The 22,661-nt window shown below is 39.4% G+C and overlaps 1 protein-coding gene across 1 annotated transcript in view; it reads left to right on the top strand.

Moving 5' to 3' along the window:
• LOC128702725 (UDP-glucose:glycoprotein glucosyltransferase 1) overlaps positions 1–22,661 on the top strand; it is a gene marked incomplete at its 5' end in the record, with an annotated part of 261,894 nt that overhangs the window by 33,861 nt on the left and 205,372 nt on the right. The window contains 2 exon segments of the mRNA XM_070101800.1: positions 5,516–5,730; positions 20,478–20,714. Of these exon segments, the coding sequence (XP_069957901.1) occupies positions 5,516–5,730; positions 20,478–20,714 (452 nt within the window).

The following is a 22,661-nucleotide window of genomic DNA, read 5'->3' as shown; positions in this document are numbered from 1 at the left end:
AAGAAAAGCTTTTGACACAGTAGACCACGGCATCCTACTCCACAAACTTGACCATTATGGTATAAGAGGCCATGCGCTTGCATATTTCAAATCTTACCTTACTAATAGGTATCAATATGTCACCATTAAAGGCACAGCATCAACAACACAGCCACTTGATACTGGAGTTCCGCAGGGAAGTGTCCTTGGTCCCCTGCTCTTCCTCATATACATCAATGATCTTCCAAATGTATCTCAACACCTGAACCCCATTCTCTTTGCTGACGACACGACTTATGTCATCTCTCACCCTAATCTTGCCACCCTCAACACCATTGTTAATGAGGAGCTGATCAAAATATCGACTTTGATGACAGCCAATAAACTTATGCTTAACACTGACAAAACCTACAACATTATGTTTGGTAGCAGAGCAGGAGATGCGCAAATTAACATTTATTTATTTATTTATTTATTTATTTATAATTTGAGCACACTTACAGAGGTACAAAAAAAAAAAATACAGATAAGAGCAGCATGCCAAAGCCACTTATACTATGCATAGCATTACGGGCTGGCTTAAAATTAACTTAAGATTAACTAAGCAATGATGAAATCAGTGAAAAACATTAATGTAAACTGATTACTATAAAGCACAAGTGAGTATTACAAAGACAGGTCATATGGTTGCATGCATTGTTGTAAATTCAGTAGAATGGAGTATTCTGTTAGGTAGTGAATTTAAAAAATAATAAAGTTAGATTGGGTTTTAGGTTTAACATTTATGTGATATAATTGTGAGAAACATTTAAGATATACAATTTATAAGGTTCAGTTATTCAGTATTTATTTGGTTTTGGGTGAGTAAGTGATCTTTGAGAAGAGACTTGAATTTATAAACAGGTAGTGTTTCTTTTATATTAACAGGTAATGAATTCCAGATTTTAGGGCCTTTTATGTGCATTGAGTTTTTGCATAGCGTGAGATGGACACGAGGAATATCAAAGAGTGATCTGTGCCTTGTGTTATGGTCATGTGTTCTGTTGAGGTTGGCAAGGAGATGTTTGAGGGGAGGGTTAATATCAGAGTTGAGTGTTCTATGTATGTAATAGGTGCAGTAATAAGTATGGATGTTTTGTATGGTGAGTAGGTTGAGTGTATTGAATATTGGTGGAGTGTGCTGCCTGTAGTGAGAATTTGTTATCATTCTAACTGCAGCCTTTTGTTGGGTAATTAGTGGTCTGAGATGGTTACTTGTTGTTGAGCCCCATGCACAAATTCCATAGGTGAGATAGGGGTAAATAAGAGAGTGATATAGGGCCAGGAGGGCTGACTGTGGAGCATAGTACCGTATCTTCAATAGTATGCCTACAGTCTTGGAAATTTTCTTAGAAATTTGTTGTATATGTGTATGAAATTTGAGTCTATTATCAAGGTGGATTCCTAAGAATTTTCCCTCTGTTAGCTTTGTGATAGGTGATCCGTTTATCATTATGTTAAGAGGGACATCTGTAGCTCTGTTACCAAACTGAATGAAGTAGGTTTTGTCAATGTTTAGTGTAAGTTTGTTAGTACTCATCCAGGTAGATATTTTCTGTAATTCGGTATTTACAGTATTGGCTAGCGTGACTGGGCTCGGGTGGGAGAAGACGTATGTTGTGTCATCAGCAAATAGTGTGGGTTTGAGTAATTGAGAAGCATTTGGTAGGTCATTTATGTATAGGAGAAAGAGAAGAGGGCCAAGGACACTTCCCTGTGGGACACCAACTGTAATTGGTTGTGCAGAAGAGTTTGCCCCATTTGCGTACACATATTGGCTTCTGTTGCTGAGGTATGACTTGAGGTAGTTGAGGGAGTGCCCTCTTATACCATAGTGTGATAATTTTACGTGGAGCAAGTATGGTCAACTGTATCAAAAGCTTTACGTAAGTCAATGAAGATCCCCAGTGGGACTTCTTTTTTCTCTATTGCCTAGCATGTGTATAATAGCTCATTAGTATTTTTTTAGGCCTGAATCCAAATTGGCAGGGGTTGAGTATGTTTTGGGAGATAAGGTAGGAGTAGATTCGTTTATGAATTAATTTTTCGAAGATTTTTGAGAGAGGGTGTAAGTTGGATATTGGCCTATAGTTATTCAACTCTGTTTGGTCTCCTCCTTTGTGGATCTGACCCTTGCTATTTTGAGTACTGTAGGGAAGGTGGAGGATTCAATGGATTTGTTAAAGAGTGTTGCAATGATTGGTGATAGCACTTTGACACTTTTTTGTATATAAAGGGTGGTAAGGTATTTAAATCTCCTGCCCGTTGATAATAAGGGAGACTTCGTAAGTCGGAGCTAGGAACAGTGTGTTTAGTTGCCGGTGAGGTAGTCATTTGGTGGGGTATCTGAGCTTGGGATTGGCAAGGTTTTGTCCTATAGTGGAGAAGAAATCATTGAGTCTGTTTGCTGTTTCTGTTGGTTTGGGGTTCATCTGATTTTGCTAATTTTATTTCGCTATTTCGTGATATCTTTTTTGTTCCCAGAATTTCTGATAGGGTTTTCCAGGTCTTTTTTATATCACCTCGTAAGTTGGATAATCTGTTCTCATAATACAATTTTTTTGCCCTTCTTATCAGGCTGGTTAGGATTGACGAGTAACGTTTTGTTTGGTCTCTGGTTATGTGACCCATTCTGTACTGTTTTTCATATTGGTGTTTTGTATTTATGGATTTGAGAATGCTGGGTGTTAGCCAGGGACTGTTCAGTCTCTTAGCTGTCATCTGCTTAGTTTTTTTAGGGCAGTGCTTGTTATAGAGGTATTGAGTCTTTTTTAGAAAATTATTAATACATTCGTCAATATCTGTATTGATTTCTAGATCGACAACACTCTAATTGCCAGGCATAATGAGGGCAAATTCCTAGGCCTATACCTCGACAACAACCTGAACTTCAGCACCCATATCCAACACATAACCAAAAATGTATCCAGAACGGTTGGGATCCTCTCCAAGATACGATACTACGTGCCGCAAACTGCCCTTCTCACACTATACCATTCACTTATATATCCATACCTCACCTATGCTATATGTGCTTGGGGTTCAACTGTAGCAACACACCTAAAGCCAATAATAACCCAACAAAAAGCCGCAGTAAGAATAATCACTAAATCCCATCCCTGGCAACACACTGACCCACTCTTCATAGATCTAAACTTACTCCCTGTTCAGTACATCCATACTTACTACTGTGCAATCTACATCTACAGGACCTTAAATTCCAATATTAACCTTGACCTAAAACGCTTTCTTGATAGTTGCGACAAAACCCACAGGCACAATACCAGACACAAACATCTCTATGACATTCCCCGTGTCCGACTAAACCTTTACAAAAATTCAATGTATGTCAAAGGCCCTAAAATCTGGAACACCCTACCTGAAAATTCTAAAACTGCAGACACATTCATCACCTTCAAAACTACCATCAGAAAACATCTTATCTCCCTGATACACCCTGTCAACTAATTACACGAATACCACCTGGTAGTTAACACTTGCACTCACTCACCCATTTGACCATAAACAGAAATATCAATCTCAATCTCAAAATAATGAATCTTAACTAGTCATAAGTTGGCCTGTGATACTCCAATACTGAAACTATGTATAGTGCCAAATCAAAAGCATTCACATTGCTAAACTCACAAACTAGTATTTAGTCACTTAGCCATAATACCAACTTACCTCATAATTTTGTAATATTTTAAACTTAAGATTTAATTTAAGTCTGCCCGAAATGCCTAGCCATGCTAGGTGTTCTAGTGGTACACTCTGTAATTATTATTTTACTACATGTAAACAATACAATAACCAAATTCTGTAAACTCAGCATTGTAATCCTTATAGAGAATAAACTTTGAATTGAATTGAATTGTACCATATAGTACTGTTGTATTCAACACAAAGACACTAATATTTTCATTATTATTTTGTTTACAATAGTTGTTTTCAACAAAAATATGCAAAAATGTTGTATATTAGTGATGTTCTATTATATATTTACAAGTGTACAGGAACTTGACGTGTTCCTTGAGGTGGATGACAAAGCACTTTGTCTCGGAAACTGCGGAGTCAGTAGTTAGCTTGTGTCGCCACTCAGTCTTGGCTGGTGTCTCATGCCACCAACACCTATTGACCATATGGTACACAGTATCATATGTTACAGGGTACCATATGGTACATTGTACTATATGGTATAGGGTACCATGCAGTACAGGATAACATATGGTGCAGAGTACCATATGGTACTGGGTACCATATGGCACAGGGTACCATATGGCACAGGGTACCATATGGCACAGGGTACCATATGGTACAGGGTACCATACAGTACAGGACACCATATGGTACAGATACAGGGATAACTATGGAAATAAGTCACCCTGACTTTTTTTGGGTTATCCTAGGATTTTGTACGTATGCTGCTATGTATGATAATCTATGTAATTGTATTTCTGTACACCTGAATAAATTTACTCAAGTGCATGTGACATCATAAGTAAGTTTATTTAGTTATACACAAATAAAGTTACATAGAATGTCATACTTAGCAGCATATGTTTGGAGATCCTAGGATAACCCAAAAAAGTCAGACAAACTTATTTCCATTAGGGTCCCTGTTCCCTGTACCATATGGTACCCTGTACCATATGGTACCCTGTACCATATGGTACCATATGGTACCCTGTACCATATGGTACCATATGGTATAATGTACCATGTGGTACAATGTACTATATGGTACATTGTACCATTTGGTACCACTCTACCATACGATACCATTGTACCATATGATACCATTGTATGACATGGCACCATTGTACCATATGGTACTATTGTACCATATGGCACAATGGTACCATATGGTTCAAAACCATAGAATTCATCTTCATCTCCACTTCCATCAGTCTTAGAACTGTAAGTTGTGAAGAGGAGAGTCAGAATTCACCCGGAGAGTGAGTGGGGAGTGAGAGCTTCCTTGCTGCCAGGCACAATGAACAAAGCTACTTTGCCGGCGTTCCCACAATGCCATGTGGGCGTCAAGATTTTTTCTATGGTGTGCACACTGACCACCCAGACCCATTCTCTCAGATGTAGGCCTACCAGCCTTCTCGCGCTAAATTTGACATCGCTAGAATTTTGGCGTAGATCTACTGTTTGGTCCCTGAACGTAAAGCCGTAGATCTACGGGACGGACCCTGAAAGGGTTAAGAGTTAAAGATGAAAATATTTTAGGGTAGTGAAGTTTTGTACTGTATATGCATTTTTTAGGTCTAGCTCTTTTGCTTACTTTATATATGATAGTGTAAATGTGTTATCTGGCTTTTATAAACATTTGAAAGTGAAAAATGCTGTGATTGTATAAAAGAGTGAAAATGCTATGATTGTATAAAAAAGGTATTGTGAACAGGTGGAAGTACAATAGGTGGAGGTGCAAAAGGTGGTGGTCTGTTGTAGTTGTGCCTAAATTACTGTATATTAACTTTGTTCACAGGTGTCCGTGGAGAATCTTTAAGCACCTTGTTGCACTTGGATGTTACTGAAAGTACCCAAGAATATGGTATTGATATCCGTGACTCAGCCATTATGTGGATGAACAACATTGAAACTGACAAAGCCTACCGCAAGTGGCCATCATCGACAGGAGAACTTCTTCGACCTACTTATCCTGGCATGTTACGCAGCATTAAGAAGAATTTTCACAACTTGGTAATTATCATCTACTTAGAGTGCTGTATTACTGTTTGTTAAAAAAATATACAGTAGGGCCCCACTTATATGGCAGGTTAGGTTCCAGGCTACCGCCGTAAAGCGGAAATCACCATTAAGTGGTACACCCTTTTTTCCACTTATAAATGCATATAAATGCTAGATAACAAGTTTACACTAACATACAATAAGTTAGCAGTAGAACTAGGCATTAAAAACCTCAATAAAAAGTGAAACCCCGAAGATCGGCCATAATCTGTTCCAGAAGGTTGGCCTAAATTCGAAACTGCCTAAATTTGAAGCAATATTTCCCATAAGAATTAATGTAAATACAATTAATCCGTTCCATACACCCAAAAATAATTAAAAAAAAAGTACATTTTTTAAAGATTAATTACAGTTTTATATACACAAAACAATGAGAACTAAATAAAATTAATAAATGAACATTTGAGTCACTATTACATACCTTTATTGAAGACTCTTGTTGGCTTATGGAAGACAGGGGGGAGGAGAGAGGGAGGACTGATTATTATTTGGAAGGGGAATCCCCCTCCATAAGGACTTCAGGTATCAAAGCCCTCTCTGGGGTTACTTCCCTCCCTGCCTGCTACATTCCCTGCATGCCTGCTACACTCCCTGCCTCCTGTCCACACTCCCTGCCTCCCTGCAAAACTCCCTTTTGCAACATTAGCTTCCTTGTTTTTTACTTTCTTTGCCAGGATGGAAGTGATTGTTGATTTGGATTTCTCATACATCCTGGCAGTTCTAGCACTCGAGCACCACTATCATATTTTTCAATAACCTCTTTCTTAAATTCCATTGTGTTTCTCACTTTCTTTACCAAAGGGCTGGCACTCTGAACTTTCTTTGGGCCCATTGTGGTTTATTTCACAGTTGCACTTAACAAAGAAGCACAAAAACCAATGGATTTTATGGAAATGTTTGGATGACTGCACGGAGTATATACTCATTCACCAAGAGACACAGGGAGACTGACTCACCTACACGTGGTGTCCCAGCGGAGGTGGGCTGATGCGTATTGATACGGATGATTTACGAGGCACTGGCCGAAATACGGAGCAAAATTTCTGCCCAAAAGCAGGCCTAAATACGAATCGGCTGGTAAATGCAGCGGCCAATATTCGGGGTTCCCCCATACACACACAGTACACTTGTTACTTTCCTTAAAATATTAATATGAATGTGTGAGAGGTGAGTGGCAGTGTAAAAGTTTTTCCATGTCAGCAATAAGTCACTTTGGCATTTTTGGGTTATCCTAGGTTCTCTACACATATGCTGCTATATATAATAATCTATGTAACTGTTTTTGTGTATACCTGCAACATTTTCTCCTTATTGTTCACAACTGTACTAACTGTTTGATGAGTCAAACCAAGCTTATGTGCTATCTCAGCCATCGACATTTGTTAGTAAGTTAGTATATTGTGTATTTTTATACGTATATACTTCTAAACTGTTGTATTCTGGGCACCTCTGCAAAAACAGTGATTATGTGTGAGTGAGGTGAAAGAGTTGAATGATGATGAAAGTATTTTCTTTTTGAGGATTTCCTTTCTTTTTTTTTGGGTCACCCTGCCTCGGTGGGAGACGGCCGACTTGTTAAAAAAAAAAATACAGTTACATAGAGTATCATACATAGCAGCATATGTGTACAACTCAAAAAAGTCATTTCACTAAGTTTAATCATTTTTAACTTGACACGTAAAGTAAGAGGCTTATGACTCCTCTGTTTATCACAACTAAGCTGAGATGCCATCATCAGTGAGAGCTAAGTTAACGAAATAGTAAATGAGAGAGAACAAGATACATGGAGTTCAGACAATGTAAAAACACAAACTGAATGGATGGTGGGTGATCAATCAGTCAGGCAAAATAAACACGTACAGTGGAACCTCAAATTTCTAACTTAATCTGTTCCAGGAGCTAGTTCTAAATTCGAAAAGTCTGAAAATTGAAGCAATATTTCCCATAAGAATTAATAGAAATACAGAGTAGGGGAGTTAGTAGATGGGGAGAGGGAGGTATTAGGTAGATGGCGAGAATATTTTGAGGAACTTTTAAATGTTGAGGAAGAAAGGGAGCCGGTAATTTCATGCACTGGCCAGGGAGGTATACCATCTTTTAGGAGTGAAGAAGAGCAGAATGTAAGTGTGGTGGAGGTACGTGAGGCATTACGTAGAATGAAAGGGGGTACAGCAGCTGGAACTGATGGGATCATGACAGAAATGTTAAAAGCAGGGGGGGATATAGTGTTGGAGTGGTTGGTACTTTTGTTTAATAAATGTATGAAAGAGGGGAAGGTACCTAGGGATTGGCGGAGAGCATGTATAGTCCCTTTATATAAAGGGAAAGGGGACAAAAGAGATTGTAAAAATTATAGAGGAATAAGTTTACTGAGTATACCAGGAAAAGTATACGGTAGGCTTATAATTGAAAGAATTAGAGGTAAGACAGAATGTAGGATTGCAGATGAGCAGGGAGGCTTCAGAGTGGGTAGGGGATGTGTAGATCAAGTGTTTACATTGAAGCATATATGTGAACAGTATTTAGATAAAGGTAGGGAAGTTTTTATTGCATTTATGGATTTAGAAAAGGCATATGATAGAGTGGATAGAGGAGCAATGTGGCAGATGTTGCAAGTATATGGAATAGGTGGTAAGTTACTAAATGCTGTAAAGAGCTTTTATGAGGATAGTGAGGCTCAGGTTAGGGTGTGTAGAAGAGAGGGAGAATACTTCCCGGTAAAAGTAGGTCTTAAACAGGGATGTGTAATGTCACCATGGTTGTTTAATATATTTATAGATGGGGTTGTAAAAGAAGTAAATGCTAGGGTGTTCGGGAGAGGGGTGGGATTAAATTATGGGGAATCAAATTCAAAATGGGAATTGACACAGTTACTTTTTGCTGATGATACTGTGCTTATGGGAGATTCTAAAGAAAAATTGCAAAGGTTAGTAGATGAGTTTGAGAATGTGTGTAAAGGTAGAAAGTTGAAAGTGAACTTAGAAAAGAGTAAGGTGATGAGGGTATCAAATGATTTAGATAAAGAAAAATTGGATATCAAATTGGGGAGGAGGAGGAGTATGGAAGAAATTAATGTTTTCAGATATTTGGGAGTTGATGTGTCAGCGGATGGATTTATGAAGGATGAGGTTAATCATAGAATTGATGAAGGAAAAAAGGCAAGTGGTGTGCTGAGGTATACATGGAGACAAAAAACGTTATCTATGGAGGCAAAGAAGGGAATGTATGAAAGTATAGTAATACCAGCACTCTCGTATGGGTGTAAAGCTTGGGTTGTAAATGCTGCAGCGAGGAGGCGGTTGGAGGCATTGGAGATATCCTGTCTAAGGGCAATATGTGGTGTGAATATTATGCAGAAAATTTGGAGTGTGGAAATTAGGAGAAGGTGTGGAGTTAATAAAAGTACATATTAGTCAGAGGGCTGAAGAGGGGTTGAGGTGGTTTGGTCATTTAGTGAGAATGGATTAAAGTAGAATAAAATGGAGAGCATATAAATCTGTAGGGGAAGGAAGGCGGGATAGGGGTCGTCCTTGAAAAGGTTGGAGGGAGGGGGTAAAGGAGGTTTTGTGGGCGAGGGACTTGAACTTCCAGCAAGCGTGCTTGAGCATGTTAGACAGTAGTGAATGGTGATGAATGGTATTTGGGACCTGACGAGCTGTTGGAGTGTGAGCAGGGTAATATTTAGTGAAGAGATGCAGGGAAACCAGTTATTTTTATGTAGCCGGACTTGAGTCCTGGAAATGGGAAGTACAATGCCTGCACTTTAAAGGAGGGCTTTGGGATATTGGCAGGTTGGAGGGATATGTTATGTATCTTTATACGTATATGCTTCTAAACTGTTGTATTCTGAGCACCTCTGCAAAAACAGTGATTATGTGCGAGTGAGGAGAAAGTGTGGAATGCTGATGAAAGTATTTTCTTTTTGGGTATTTTCTTTCTTTTTTGGGTCACCCTGCTGCGGTGGGAGACGGCCGACTTGTTGAAAAAAAAATATATATAAAATAACATTTTTACTTTATTGAAGATTGGTAATGGCATCTGGAAGATAGGGAAGAGGAGAGAGGGAGTTGGGGTTAGTGTTTGGAAGGAGAATCCCCCTCCATGAGGACTTCAGGTATCAAAGCCCTCTCTGGGGTTACTTCCCTGTCTTTTAATGCCACTAGGACCAGCTTGAGAGTCACTGGACCCCTGTCTCACAAAATAACTGTCCACAGTCCTCTGTTTCTTATGCCTCTTTAAGATTTCCCTAAAATGGGACATGGTTCTGTCACTGAACTTGTTGCAAAGATGGCTTATTTCAGCTTGCTCTGGGTGGTACTTCTCCACAAACATTTGGACTTCATTCCACTTCTGTATTATTTCCTTCTTCACATCTATGGTGTTTCTCACTTTCTTTACCACAGGGGTACCACTAGCAAGTTTCTTTGGGCCCATGGTAGCTTATTTCACAGTTCCACAAGCACTAAACACATTGAAATAATTGTAAAATGTTTGAATGAGAGCAAAGGTTAGTGTTCACTCAAGCATAAGCAAAGCCAGACTGCCTCATGGCACCTGTGCGGGGATGTGGACAGAGCGGGCTGGCGGACAGGTCTGGTACCCGGCGGTCTGAAAATAGGGGCGCGTTTGATAATAGGGAGAAAGTTGGTTCGAAAAAAGGGTTCTATTTTCGAAACGTTTGATATGTGATATGTTTGAATTTTGAGGTTCCACTGTATTAATACATATCCAATTTTAGTTCATTCACGTACGTTTGTAAGAGTTTGTGAAACTTTTACCTCCCAATATTTTTTTTTATTTTAATTACCTCACTATACAAATACTCTTACATTGTGTACAGAAGAATAAATAAACAGCAACTCTCCCATTCTCATGCAACACACCAGTTTTAGAGTGAATGATATTATTATTATAATCATAATAAAAAAGAAGCACTAAACCCACAAGGGTCATGAATAGCTATAGATAGAGTGAAGGCATATGAAAGGAATGTTTTTCTACAGTTATCCTCCAGTAACTGGTGTTGGACTAGTGAAAACGTAATTCTTCCAACACTCCTGCAAGCTGCTTTCTAAACACATATTTATGTCAATTTTTTTACTGTGGGTGTATGTATCATGTTTGTGTTATGTAACATGTTTCTTGTATAATTTTGAAAAAATATCTTAGATGGAATAATGGAAATGTCTATATTAATGTAATACATGTATATGACATTTAATGCGCCCAAGGGATTATTATTATTCTTATTCTTATTCTTATTATTCTTATGGCATCTTCAAGAGTAGAGAGACTCTTAGTAATTTTAATATGTTCGTGCATGCCAACACGGTGTGTAAGTATATTTAGGTACAGGTACTCATAAGTATAATTATCAGAGTACATATAAAATATGCAATAACCTTAAAACACTTGAAATTTTGGAAAGTTTCCAGACATAACAGAGAAATGTGCTCACGGAGAATGTAAACAAACCGGGTGAGGAGCACCATATTAGAAAGACGGTCCCTCAGTAATAATCGTTTGGCTCGATAGTCATCCTTTTCGGAAATCGTCGCGTTATTCTCGTCCAGACATTGGCTCGCAAATGGTCCGTTTACTTGCTAATCGTCCTTCGTCCAGGACGCGTACTCACGCACTGGGCCGCCTCAGCCTCCCTTCCTAGCCAGTGTGCCATTGTTTACCAGTGAGCGACGGTCCCCTCACTTGTTCATACGAAATATTTCATAATATTCCATTCATTTTAGTGCTTGCAAGTGCTAAATAAGCTACCATGGCTCCAAAGAAAGCTCCTAGTGCCAGGCCTTTGGTAAAGAAGGTGAGAAATACGATTGAATTTAAAAAAAAACATCATTGAACAATATGAAAGTGGCGTACGTGTGGGCGAACTGGCCAGGATGTATCACAAATCCCGTACAACCATATCTTCCATCATAGCCAAGAAAAAGGAAATCAAGGACGCTGTTGTTGCAAAGGGGGTAAATATGCTGACAAAAATGAGATCACCAGTACTCGAAGATGTTGAGAAGTTATTATTGGTGTGGATAAATGAGAAACAATTAGCAGGAGGTAGTCTTATGACATCGATAATTTGTGAAAAGTCTAGGGAGTTGCATGACGATTTGGTAAAGAAATTGCCTGCAACTAGTGATGATGTGAGTGAATTTAAGGCCAGCAAAGGCTGGTTTGAGAGATTTAAGAAGCATACTGGCATACACAGTGTGATAAGGCATGGTGAGGCTGCCAGTTCGGACCAAAAAGCGGCTGAAAAATATGTGCATGAATTCAAGGAGTACATAGAGGCTGAAGGACTGAAACCTGAAGAAGTGTTCAATTGTGACGAAACAGGCCTCTTTTGGAAGAAAATGCCAAAGAGGACCTTCATTACTCAGGAGGAAAAGGCACTGCCAGGACACAAGCCTATGTTCGCTCATGTTCTATGCTAATGCTAGTGGGGATTTCAAAGTGAAGCCGTTACCAGTGTACCATTCTGAAAATCCCAGAGTGTTCAAGAAAAACAATGTTATGAAGAGTAAATTGTGTGTGTTTTGGAGATCTAACAATAAGGCATGGGTCACGAGGGAAATTTTCGTCGAGTGGTTCAATGAAGTGTTTGGCCCTAGTGTGAGGAATTACCTCCTGGAAAAGAAATTGGATCTCAAGTGCCTCCTAGTAATGGGCAATGCACCTGCTCATCCTTCAAACTTGGATGGCCTAATTCAGAAGGAGTTTGGGTTCATCACAGTAAAGTTCTTACCCCCGAATACCACTCCTCTCCTCCAGCCCATGGACCAGCAGGTCATTTCAAACTTTAAAAAACTCAACACCAAAGCAATGTTTGAAAGGTGCTTTAATGTGACCTCAGACACTCACTTGACCCTATGAGAATTTTGGAAAGAACACTTCAGTATTCTCCATTGCATAAGCCTTATAGGTAAGGCTTGGGAGGGAGTGACTACCAGGACTTTGAACTCTGCTTGGAGAAACTTGTGGCCAGATTGTATCCACAAGAGGGATTTTGAAGGGTTTGGGGCTGACCCTGATGAGCCTATGTCAGTTGTGAACTCTATTGTGGCATTGGGGAGTTCCATGGGGTTGGATGTGAGTTTGGAGGATGTGGAAGAGTTGGTGGAGGACCACAACTAAGAGCTAACCACTGAGGAGCTGCAAGAGCTTCAGCAGGAACGGCAACAAATCGCAGCTCAGAATCTTGCTGCAGAGGAGGAGGAAGAGAAATGGAAGAAGGTGCCTTCTTCAGAAATTAAGGAGATTTGTGAAATGTGGGGTAGGATGGAAAGATTTATGGAGAAACATCACCCTGAGAAGGCTGTTGCAAGTCATATCGGCAACTTGTACAGTGACAGAGTCTTGGCCCTTTTAGGGAAGCTTTAAAGTGACACCAGAAACAGAGCTCTCTGGACAGTTTTTTTGCAAGACAGGACTCCAGTGGCTCTCAAGCTGGTCCTAGTGGCATTAAGAAACAGAGAAGAGAAGTAACCCCAGAAAAGCACTTGGTACCTGAGGTGTTGATGGAAGGGGATTCCCCTTCCAAACAGTAATTCAATCTCTCTCCTCCTCCAGTCTTCCATACACTAAGAAGAATCGCCAATAAAGGTAAGTGTTATGCTGTTAATGTTTCATTCATCATGTCCCATTGTATTGTTTATGTACATCTATATTTCATGTAAAAAATTTTTTTGTTTTAATACTTCTGGGTGTCAGGAATGGATTAATTGTATTTACATTATTTCTTATGGGGAAAATTGATTCAAAAATCGTCTATTTCGATAATAGTCCCACTTCCAGGAACAGATTAAGGATGATTATTGAGGGACCACTGTACTTCCACATATCCAAAGCATTGCTGGAACATATAAATACTTTGTATATATTCCAAGACAATAGTAAATGGCCAAGGCAGGTGTAAATGTCCACCTGTCAGTGTGTTTGTGACAATGTGAGTACAATTTCAGTACCTAATACTCATGTCAGAACAAAGATTGGTTATGAAATGACAAGAACTACTATAAATTGTAATTATTAGAACACAAAAATTATATAAAATAATATGAAAAATAGAAAAAAAGGTATATTGGCAACACTTTTGCTAGCGGCAGCTCTCCATGTTGCCGTCAGGTGATCGCCAAGTGCCAACTTTGCGGCCTCATATCTCGATAAGTACTGACTAAATTTTTTTTTTATCCTATAACACTTAGAAAAATGTGCTCTTTTTTTCAATAAAAAAAAAGATTTTTTTATTTGTCAAAATATTCGGGGCACTGGTGTAGTGAATGTAAATATACGTTTGGACCGTTTACGGGCTAAATGGTATAATAATAATACCTCGATGTAGTGGTTGTATTACAATTGTTGTTTGGTGGTAAAAACACAACTTTTACATGTGAGTTCATATGCTACAAAAGTTCTATGTTAAAACATGACTTCCTGAATAAAATGATGCTTAAACCTGTCAAGAAATAATGCCTCTGTCATCCATGCTCACTGGTTTGATCTCCACATAACTGGTAAAGGTTTTTTATCTGTACCTTTCAAAGCATAGGGAGTCTTGGAGTGGTAAATAAGCATGGACTTGAATTTAAAATTGCTTGATGCATTACCACAAAGTAGCAAGCTGAAGCGATCCTTTCCTGCCTTGAATCCTGGAGCACTTTTCACTTGTTGATATAAGTTCTCTTTAATAATGATTTGTCTCATCGTCATTTGCTGAGTCTTGTAGTCACTCTCAGAAATAATTTCTTATGATTCAGCAGGGAAATTCCCTGCAACTGTGTGGTTAGCAGTACTCACAGAAAGCTTAATATTATGCAACCTAATGCACAATTAGAACTTGTGGAACTACCCTGTACTAAATAAGTATTCTTCCACATCATCCACATCACAAATTGTTTTACTGTGCTCTAAGGCTCTTTCCTTTTTTTTTAAATGAAATTAAATTGATCACTTTTCTTGGTTTTCCACTCAGTAAACTCATTCAATAATTTTTTTTTTTAAGGATGTCTCATTCAAGCCATAGGTTCGTGTTGTCTCTATCACACATGCTTATCTAATATCTTGATTTTCTTCAAAATACCAATACTTTCAGGCTTCTGCTTCTTTGCACTTCTTGGATCATTCAGATTCCTCTTGGGTGCTATGGTTACTATCCAGAGATGGAGAGAAATGAACTCACAGTGCGCCATATTTTCCCCTACCATTGCTTTGTTTTAAATACATCTCTGCCTTGCTCTTGTTGAAATGCTTCACCTGCTGAAGAGGCTTCTTCAGTTGAATACAGAGGTGTTTACTACATTTCAAGTCACCTTTGTATTTGACAGAAGCCTTGTTGGTATTGTATTTAACTCTTTCAGAGTCGGAACCCCTGAAATGAGAATTGCTCTCAGGGCTGAAGAATTTAAAGAAATAAATGATTTTTTTTTATGAAACGATAGAGAATCTTTTTCCAAAGGCAGTGAAACCAAAAGTACGGAATTTGACGGAAAACTTACAGAATTATGCTGTTGCAAATTTAGCGGTCTCGGCGATATTTATGCTGCAGTGATTTTGCTCGCTTTGAGTCCGATATTCGGCCAATTCCATTGTGGGAGACAGTACAGTACTGTGCGTATACGGGGGTATCATTACATTCTATTTTTTTTCAGGGTGATGGATGAAGTCGAGTTTGAAATTAACTCCTTCACTGTCGCAACCCCAAATCCTGAGGTGTCTCCTGGTGTCGCAAAACTCCCCCCCTTTCCTCCCCCCTTCCTCTCCCCCCCGTCCTCTCCCCCTTCCTCCCCCCCTTCCTCCCCCCCTTCCTCCCCCCTTCCTCTCCCCCCTTCCTCTCCCCCCCTTCCTCCCCCCCTTCCTCCCCCCTTCCTCTCCCCCCCTCCTCTCCCCCCTTCCTCCCCCCCCCTTCCTCCCCCCCCCTTCCTCCCCCTCTTCCTCCCCCCCCTTCCTCCCCCCTTCCTCCCCCCTTCCTCCCCCCTTCCTCCCCCCCTTCCTCCCCCCTTCCTCCCCCCCTTCCTCCCCCCCTTCCTCCCCCCCTTCCTCCCCCCCTTCCTCCCCCCTTCCTCCCCCCCTTCCTCCCCCCCTTCCTCCCCCCCTTCCTCCCCCCCTTCCTCCCCCTCCTCTCCCCTTCCTCCCCCTCTTCCTCCCCCTCTTCCTCCCCCCTTCCTCCCCCCTTCCTCCCCCCTTCCTCCCCCCTTCCTCCCCCCCTTCCTCCCCCCCTTCCTCCCCCCCTTCCTCCCCCTTCCTCCCCCTTCCTCCCCCTTCCTCCCCCCCTTCCTCCCCCCTTCCTCCCCCCTTCCTCCCCTCTTCCTCCCCCCTTCCTCCCCCCTTCCTCCCCCCTTCCCCCTTCCTCCCCCCCTTCCTCCCCCCCTTCCTCCCCCCCTTCCTCCCCCCCTTCCTCTCCCCCCCCCAAAAATTATTTTTTTCTTATGAAATGATAGAGAATCTTTTCCCAATTGCAATGGCACCAAAAGAACAAAATTTGATGGAAAACTGATGGAATCATGCTCTCGCGAAGTTAGCAACCTCAGCGATATTTACAAATTGGCGATTTCGCCCACTTTGAGCCCTATTTTTGGCTAATTACATGTATATTGTTTCACTCGACCAAACTCATAGCTATTTCTTTAGAACTCCATTTTTTTCTATCGATTGAGTACAAGAATCTGCCCATTTACCGATTTCAACTACCCAATAATGTGGTCAGAAATTTGCAGTTTGGCCAATTTCATGAAAATTAAAAAATATGACAATTTCAAAATAGAGTCCAGAATGAAGAATGCAGACATTCCTGGCTCTAAAATGACATTTTCTTTGTTCATCAGTCATGTCTCCAGGCCCCTTTGATATTACTCTTGCTTTCTATTTTGAATTTTTATTCAAACAAAAAATTAGAAAGTAAAAGGACACAAGTGCAACTAATGTGACATTTATTGTGGCAACGTTTCGCTCTCCAGGAGCTTTATCAAGCCATTACAAACAATACATGGACACAGAGGGTATGTAAAGGTTCTGAGTGAGGTGCAATACTAGTGAGGTACCATTTCGATGTTCACTAGTGGTAGTAGTAGTAGTAGTAGTAGTAGTAGTAGTAGTAACAAAAATAATACAATATGGTAGAGCAATTAATTCGTACATGAGTAAAAGGATATAAAAGCTATTACTTGGGTAATATAAAAATAGGTATTATTTTTGTTACTACTACTACTACTACTACCACTAGTGAACATCGAAATGGTACCTGACTAGTATTGCACCTCACTCAGAGCCTTTATATACCCTCTTTGTCCATGTATTGTTTGTAATGGCTTGATAAAGCTCCTGGAGAGCGAAACGTTGCCACAATAAATGTCACATTAGTTGCACTTGTGTCCTTTTACTTTACATATTGTCAGTAATTCTACCAACTTTATTACAAAAAATTAGAAGATTTACTGTTATGCAGAGTACTGCAATATTGTAATAATTGTTTAACCCTTTGACTGTCGCAACCCCAAATCCTGAGGTGTCTCCTGGTGTCACAAAATTTAAAAAAAAAAAAAAATATTTTTTCTTATGAAATGATAGAGAATCTTTTCCCGATTGTAATGACACTAAAAAAACGAAATTTGATGGAAAACTGATGGAATTATGCTCTCGCGAAGTTAGCGACCTCGGCGCTGTTTACAAATCAGTGATTTTGCTCACTTTGAGCCCTATTTTCGGCTAATTCCATTGGTCCAGTCGCCCAAACTCATAGCTATTTCTATAGAACTCCATTTTTTCTATCGATTGAGTACAAGAAACTGCCCATTTACTGATTTCAACTACCTAATAATGTGGTCAGAAATTTGCAATTTGGCCAATTTCACGAAAACTAAAAAATATGACAATTTCAAAATAAGGTTCAGAATGAACAATGCAGACATTCCTGGCTCTAAAATAACATTTTCTTTGTTCATCAGTCATGTCTCCAGGCCCCTCTGATATTACTCTTGCTTTCTGTTTTGAATAATTATTCAAACAAAAAATAGAAGACTTATTATTATGCAGACTACTGCAATACTGTAATAATTGTATAAATAACATCAACCCATTCATGACTGCATATTAGAATGGCTAGTTGGACATTTATTGGACAATGGCATCATTTGTTTACTTTTGAACGTTGGCAAAAATCAAACATTTCCCCTACTTTGAGCTCCATTTCTAGGTTCTTTTTATAGTAAAATCAATCAAAATCACCTCTATTTCTATAATATGTTTTCCATTCTATCAAATGAGACCAAGAAAACGAGAATACAACCATAAATACTATACGAAAATAGACCACAAAGTCGGCATTTTAATTAAAAAAAACGGTCGGAGTTTTTTTTTTCTCATTATGCACTGCGTGCTCCGGGATTTTTTTTATATGGTGCACACTGACCACACAGACCCGTTATCTCACATGTGGGCCTACCAGCTTTCTCCTGCTTGATTTGAAGCCGCTAGAATTTATGAGTATATATACGTCAAACACAGTACCTCGTAAGACGTATATATACGGCTGCGACAGTCAAAGGGTTAAATAATGTCAACCCATTCATGACTGCATATTAGAATGGCTAGTTGGACATTTATTGGACAGTGACATCATTTGTTTACTTTTGAACATTGGCAAAAATCAAACATTTCCCCTACTTTGAGCTCCATTTCCAGGTTCTTTTCATAGTAAAACCAATCAAAATCACCTCTATTTCTATAATATATTTTCCATTCTATCAAATGAGACCAAGAAAATGAGAATACAACCATAAATACTATATGAAAATAGACCACAAAGTTGTCATTTTAACCCTCTGACTGTCGCGGCCGTATATATACGTCTTACGAGGTACCGTGTTTGACGTATATATACTCATAAATTCTAGCGGCTTCAAATCAAGCAGGAGAAAGCTGGTAGGCCCACATGTGAGAGAATGGGTCTGTGTGGTCAGTGTGCACCATATATAAAAAATCCTGGAGCACGCAGTGCATAATGAGAAAAAAAAAAACTCTGACCGTTTTTTTTTAATTAAAATGCCGACTTTGTGGTCTATTTTCGTATAGTATTTATGGTTGTATTCTCGTTTTCTTGGTCTCATTTGATAGAATGGAAAACATATTATAGAAATAGAGGTGATTTTGATTGATTTTACTATAAAAAGAACCTAGAAATGGAGCTCAAAGTAGGGGAAATGTTTGATTTTTGCCCATGTTCAAAAGTAAACAAATGATGCCATTGTCCAATAAATGTCCAACTAGCCATTCTAATATGCAGTCATGAATGGGTTGATGTTATTTATACAATTATTACAGTATTGCAGTAGTCTGCATAATATTAAGTCTTCTGTTTTTTGTTTGAATAAAAATTCAAAATAAAAAGCAAGAGTAATATCAGAGGGGCCTGGAGACATGACTGATGAACAAAGAAAATGTTATTTTAGAGCCAGGAATGTCTGCATTATTCATTCTGGACCTTATTTTGAAATTGTCATATTTTTTTATTTTTTGTGAAATTGGCCAAATTGCAAATTTCTGACCACATTATTGGGTAGTTGAAATCAGTAAATGGGCAGTTTCTTGTACTCAATCGATAGAAAAATGGAGTTCTAAAGAAATAGCTACGAGTTTGGTCGACTGGATCAACAGAATTAGCCGAAAATAGGGCTCAAATTGGGCAAAATCGCCGATTTGTAAATATCGCTGAGATCGCTAACTTTGCGAGAGCATAATTCCGTCAGTTTTCCATCAAATTTGGTGTCATTACAATTGGGAAAAGATTCTCTAACATTTCATAAGAAATTTTTTTTTTTTTTTTTTAATTTTGCGACACCAGGAGACACCTCAGAATTGGGGGTTGCGACAGTCAAGGGGTTAATTAAAAAAATGGAGTTTTTTTTTCTCATTATGCACTGCATGCTGCAGGATTTTTTTATATGGTGCACACTGACCACACAAACCCATTCTCTCACATGTGGGCCTACCAGCTTTCTCCTGCTTGGTTTAAAGCTGCTAGAATTTATGAGGATATATACATCAAAAACAGTGGCTCGAAAGACGTATATATACGACCAAAACAGTAAAGGGTTAAAGTGCTTTGGGGGCATATTTAGGGTTTGAACTATAAAAACAGGCATTTATAGGCATTTTTTTTTAACCGTGTCCAGAATTCGTGATTTTTCCAAATTCCCAGGTGGTTTTGAAACGTAACCCCACGAATTTGGGGGGGACTACTGTACACTGCAAAGTCACTGTATTAAACCAAAAATATGGTTGCAGTTTTTCCCATTATGCACTCCTTGCTGCAGGATTTTTGTATGGTGCTCACTTACTGCACAGACCTGTTCTCTCATATCTAGGCCCAAGTTTACCACTCACAGCTTACCAGAGTTAGCCAAGCTCATGGCATAGTACTACAGGACCGACCTTGGCTTCAAAGCCGTAGTATAACGAGACCCACCATGAAAGGGTTAATAATATCTGAATATGTGTCAATTATGTTAATCATAAAAAGCATTCCTTCAATTACTATGTATATCCAGTTCTAATACAGATATGCAGAATTTATCACCTGTGTGTAAATTATGTACCTTGCTTTTAATAATTTATCCTGCAATGTATGTTTCATTAAAAATCTTCATTTATGTATAATAATAATACTGTATATTGATTAATCATACAATTTTCAGGTAATTGTAGCTGATCCAAGCAAATCAACTACAGCAGATCTAATAAGATTAATTGAAAGCTTTGTGACGCACAGTGCACCAGTGCGCCTTGGTCTGGTGATGGCTGTTAATTCAGACGAGTCTGTGCGTGGGTACGACGACGCTGGGCTAGCCATGTTGTGTGCCTTTAATTATGTGGCTGAAAATATGTCTGGTCGTGAGGATGCCAACTATAGAGCACTTCAGTTCCTCCTTGATGTAAGTTTACCTTTCCTTTTAAACTATGTATTTTCTTTCTTTCAACACACCGGCCGTATCCCACCAAGGCGGGGTGGCCCAAAAGGAAAAACGAAAGTTTCTCCTTTTACATTTAGTAATATATACAGGAGAAGAGGTTACTAACCCCTTGCTCCCGGCATTTTAGTCGCCTCTTACAACACGCATGGCTTACGGAGGAAGAATTCTGTTCCACTTCCCCATGGAGATAAGAGGAAATAAACAAGAATAAGAACTAGAAAGAAAATAGAAGAAAACCCAGAGGGGTGTGTATATATGTGCTTGTACATGTATGTGTAGTGTGGCCTAAGTGTGAGTAGAAGTAGTAAGACGTACCTGAAATCTTGCATGTTCATGAGACAGACAAAAGACACCAGCAATCCTACCATCATGTAAAACAATTACAGGCTTTCGTTTTACACTCACTTGGCAGGATGGTAGTACCTCCCTGGGTGGTTGCTGTCTACCAACCTACTACCTATAACTATGTATTTATAAGGTATTAAGATTTGAAGACCCCTCAATACTGGTACAGGTACATACGTACAGGATGTTCCCATTCGTATGACTCTAAGGTTTGTGACCCCCAAACAATAAGTGAAAATCTCTGGTGGTTGGAAAAAGAACATTTTTTTCATTATGAGATGCAGCTAAAACACCTGATAATATGTTATCATTTATTAAGATAGACATCACAAGGGTGACCAGCGCTGTATTTTAATGCGAGCAGAGCCTTAAAATGTTGTGCTGGTCGCCCTTCCCTTACACAACTATTGTATGAAAATATCGGAAAAGCAGTAAGAGCATCGAACATAATGAACAATGGCTCAATTGAAAGCCAGCAAAAACCTGGAACACTTAAAAGAGGGAAGTGTACATGCGGGGCTGCCCTGTATGTAGCGGGTTTGTTACCCAGTACACTTGCACCTTTAGAATTGTGCTCTTAAATCCTTTTTTATTTTTACTGAAGGCTCTTCCTAGAATATTTCCATTCATTGAGGGTGCCTTGATGATGGTGATTAACTCATGATCCCAAGATTTTTAGCTATCCTTCCCTTCATTGGATCAGACATGTATGACACTTAGGTATGAATTTTCTCTTGCTTGATATTTATTTCTTGAATGATAGTGTGCTTTTAACTCAGACCAGTGACTTATCAGTGACAAGGTTCAGGAAGGGATAAAAGAGCACACTGAACCTATTTTTCAGGTACATTAAAACATCCCTAATCTTGTACATAGCATGTCACTTCTATTGAGTCTCATCTCGTGAGAGAAGTGTAGAATATTCAGCATCAGGATAAATGTGTTGACAGAGATGAGATCTGTGAATGCCTGGGTAAATATTAGGTGGCCAGCCAACCAGTATGGTGCATATTGTGCTTATAAATGTAACATAAGTGTGAAATACATCTCAGCCACAATTTGTATCTTTCCACTTGTGAAGTTGTGACCATGCTGAACATGCTTGTCATTGTATACTAGTAGTATCTTTTGGCTGGCATCACTATCATTTTTAATATAGGTTCACTGAAATATAAGCCAAAGAAATAAAGTTTGTTGGAGTTGTCCCTCAGGGTACAATCTGTGTGTGTGTATTGTTGAATTGATGGGGACTGGGCACAAAATGAGCATCTTCCTCCCAGTCCCAGACATGGTCTGGTGATGGTTACAAGATAATTACAACTGGTTGTGGTTGTTATATGTGTGGTGGACATGGCCTGGGGTGGTTGTGTGTAGTGGATGCTGCCTGAGGTAGTTGTGTGTGTGTTGGACATGGCCTGGGGTGGTTGAGGTGTGGGACCTGGCTCCATTCTGGGACTGGCACTGGTGTTGCTTGCTTATTTGTCCCTGGTGTTAAGTATTTAGCAAACATTGCCCATGACCCACTACCCATACCACTGGAATATTCTTAGACACACTGCCAGT

Source organism: Cherax quadricarinatus, chromosome 79, assembly GCF_038502225.1.
Source record: "Cherax quadricarinatus isolate ZL_2023a chromosome 79, ASM3850222v1, whole genome shotgun sequence".
Lineage (NCBI taxonomy): Eukaryota > Metazoa > Arthropoda > Malacostraca > Decapoda > Parastacidae > Cherax > Cherax quadricarinatus.
The sequence above is the reverse complement of the archived record's forward strand: the minus strand, read 5'-3'. Positions and strand labels throughout refer to the sequence as shown.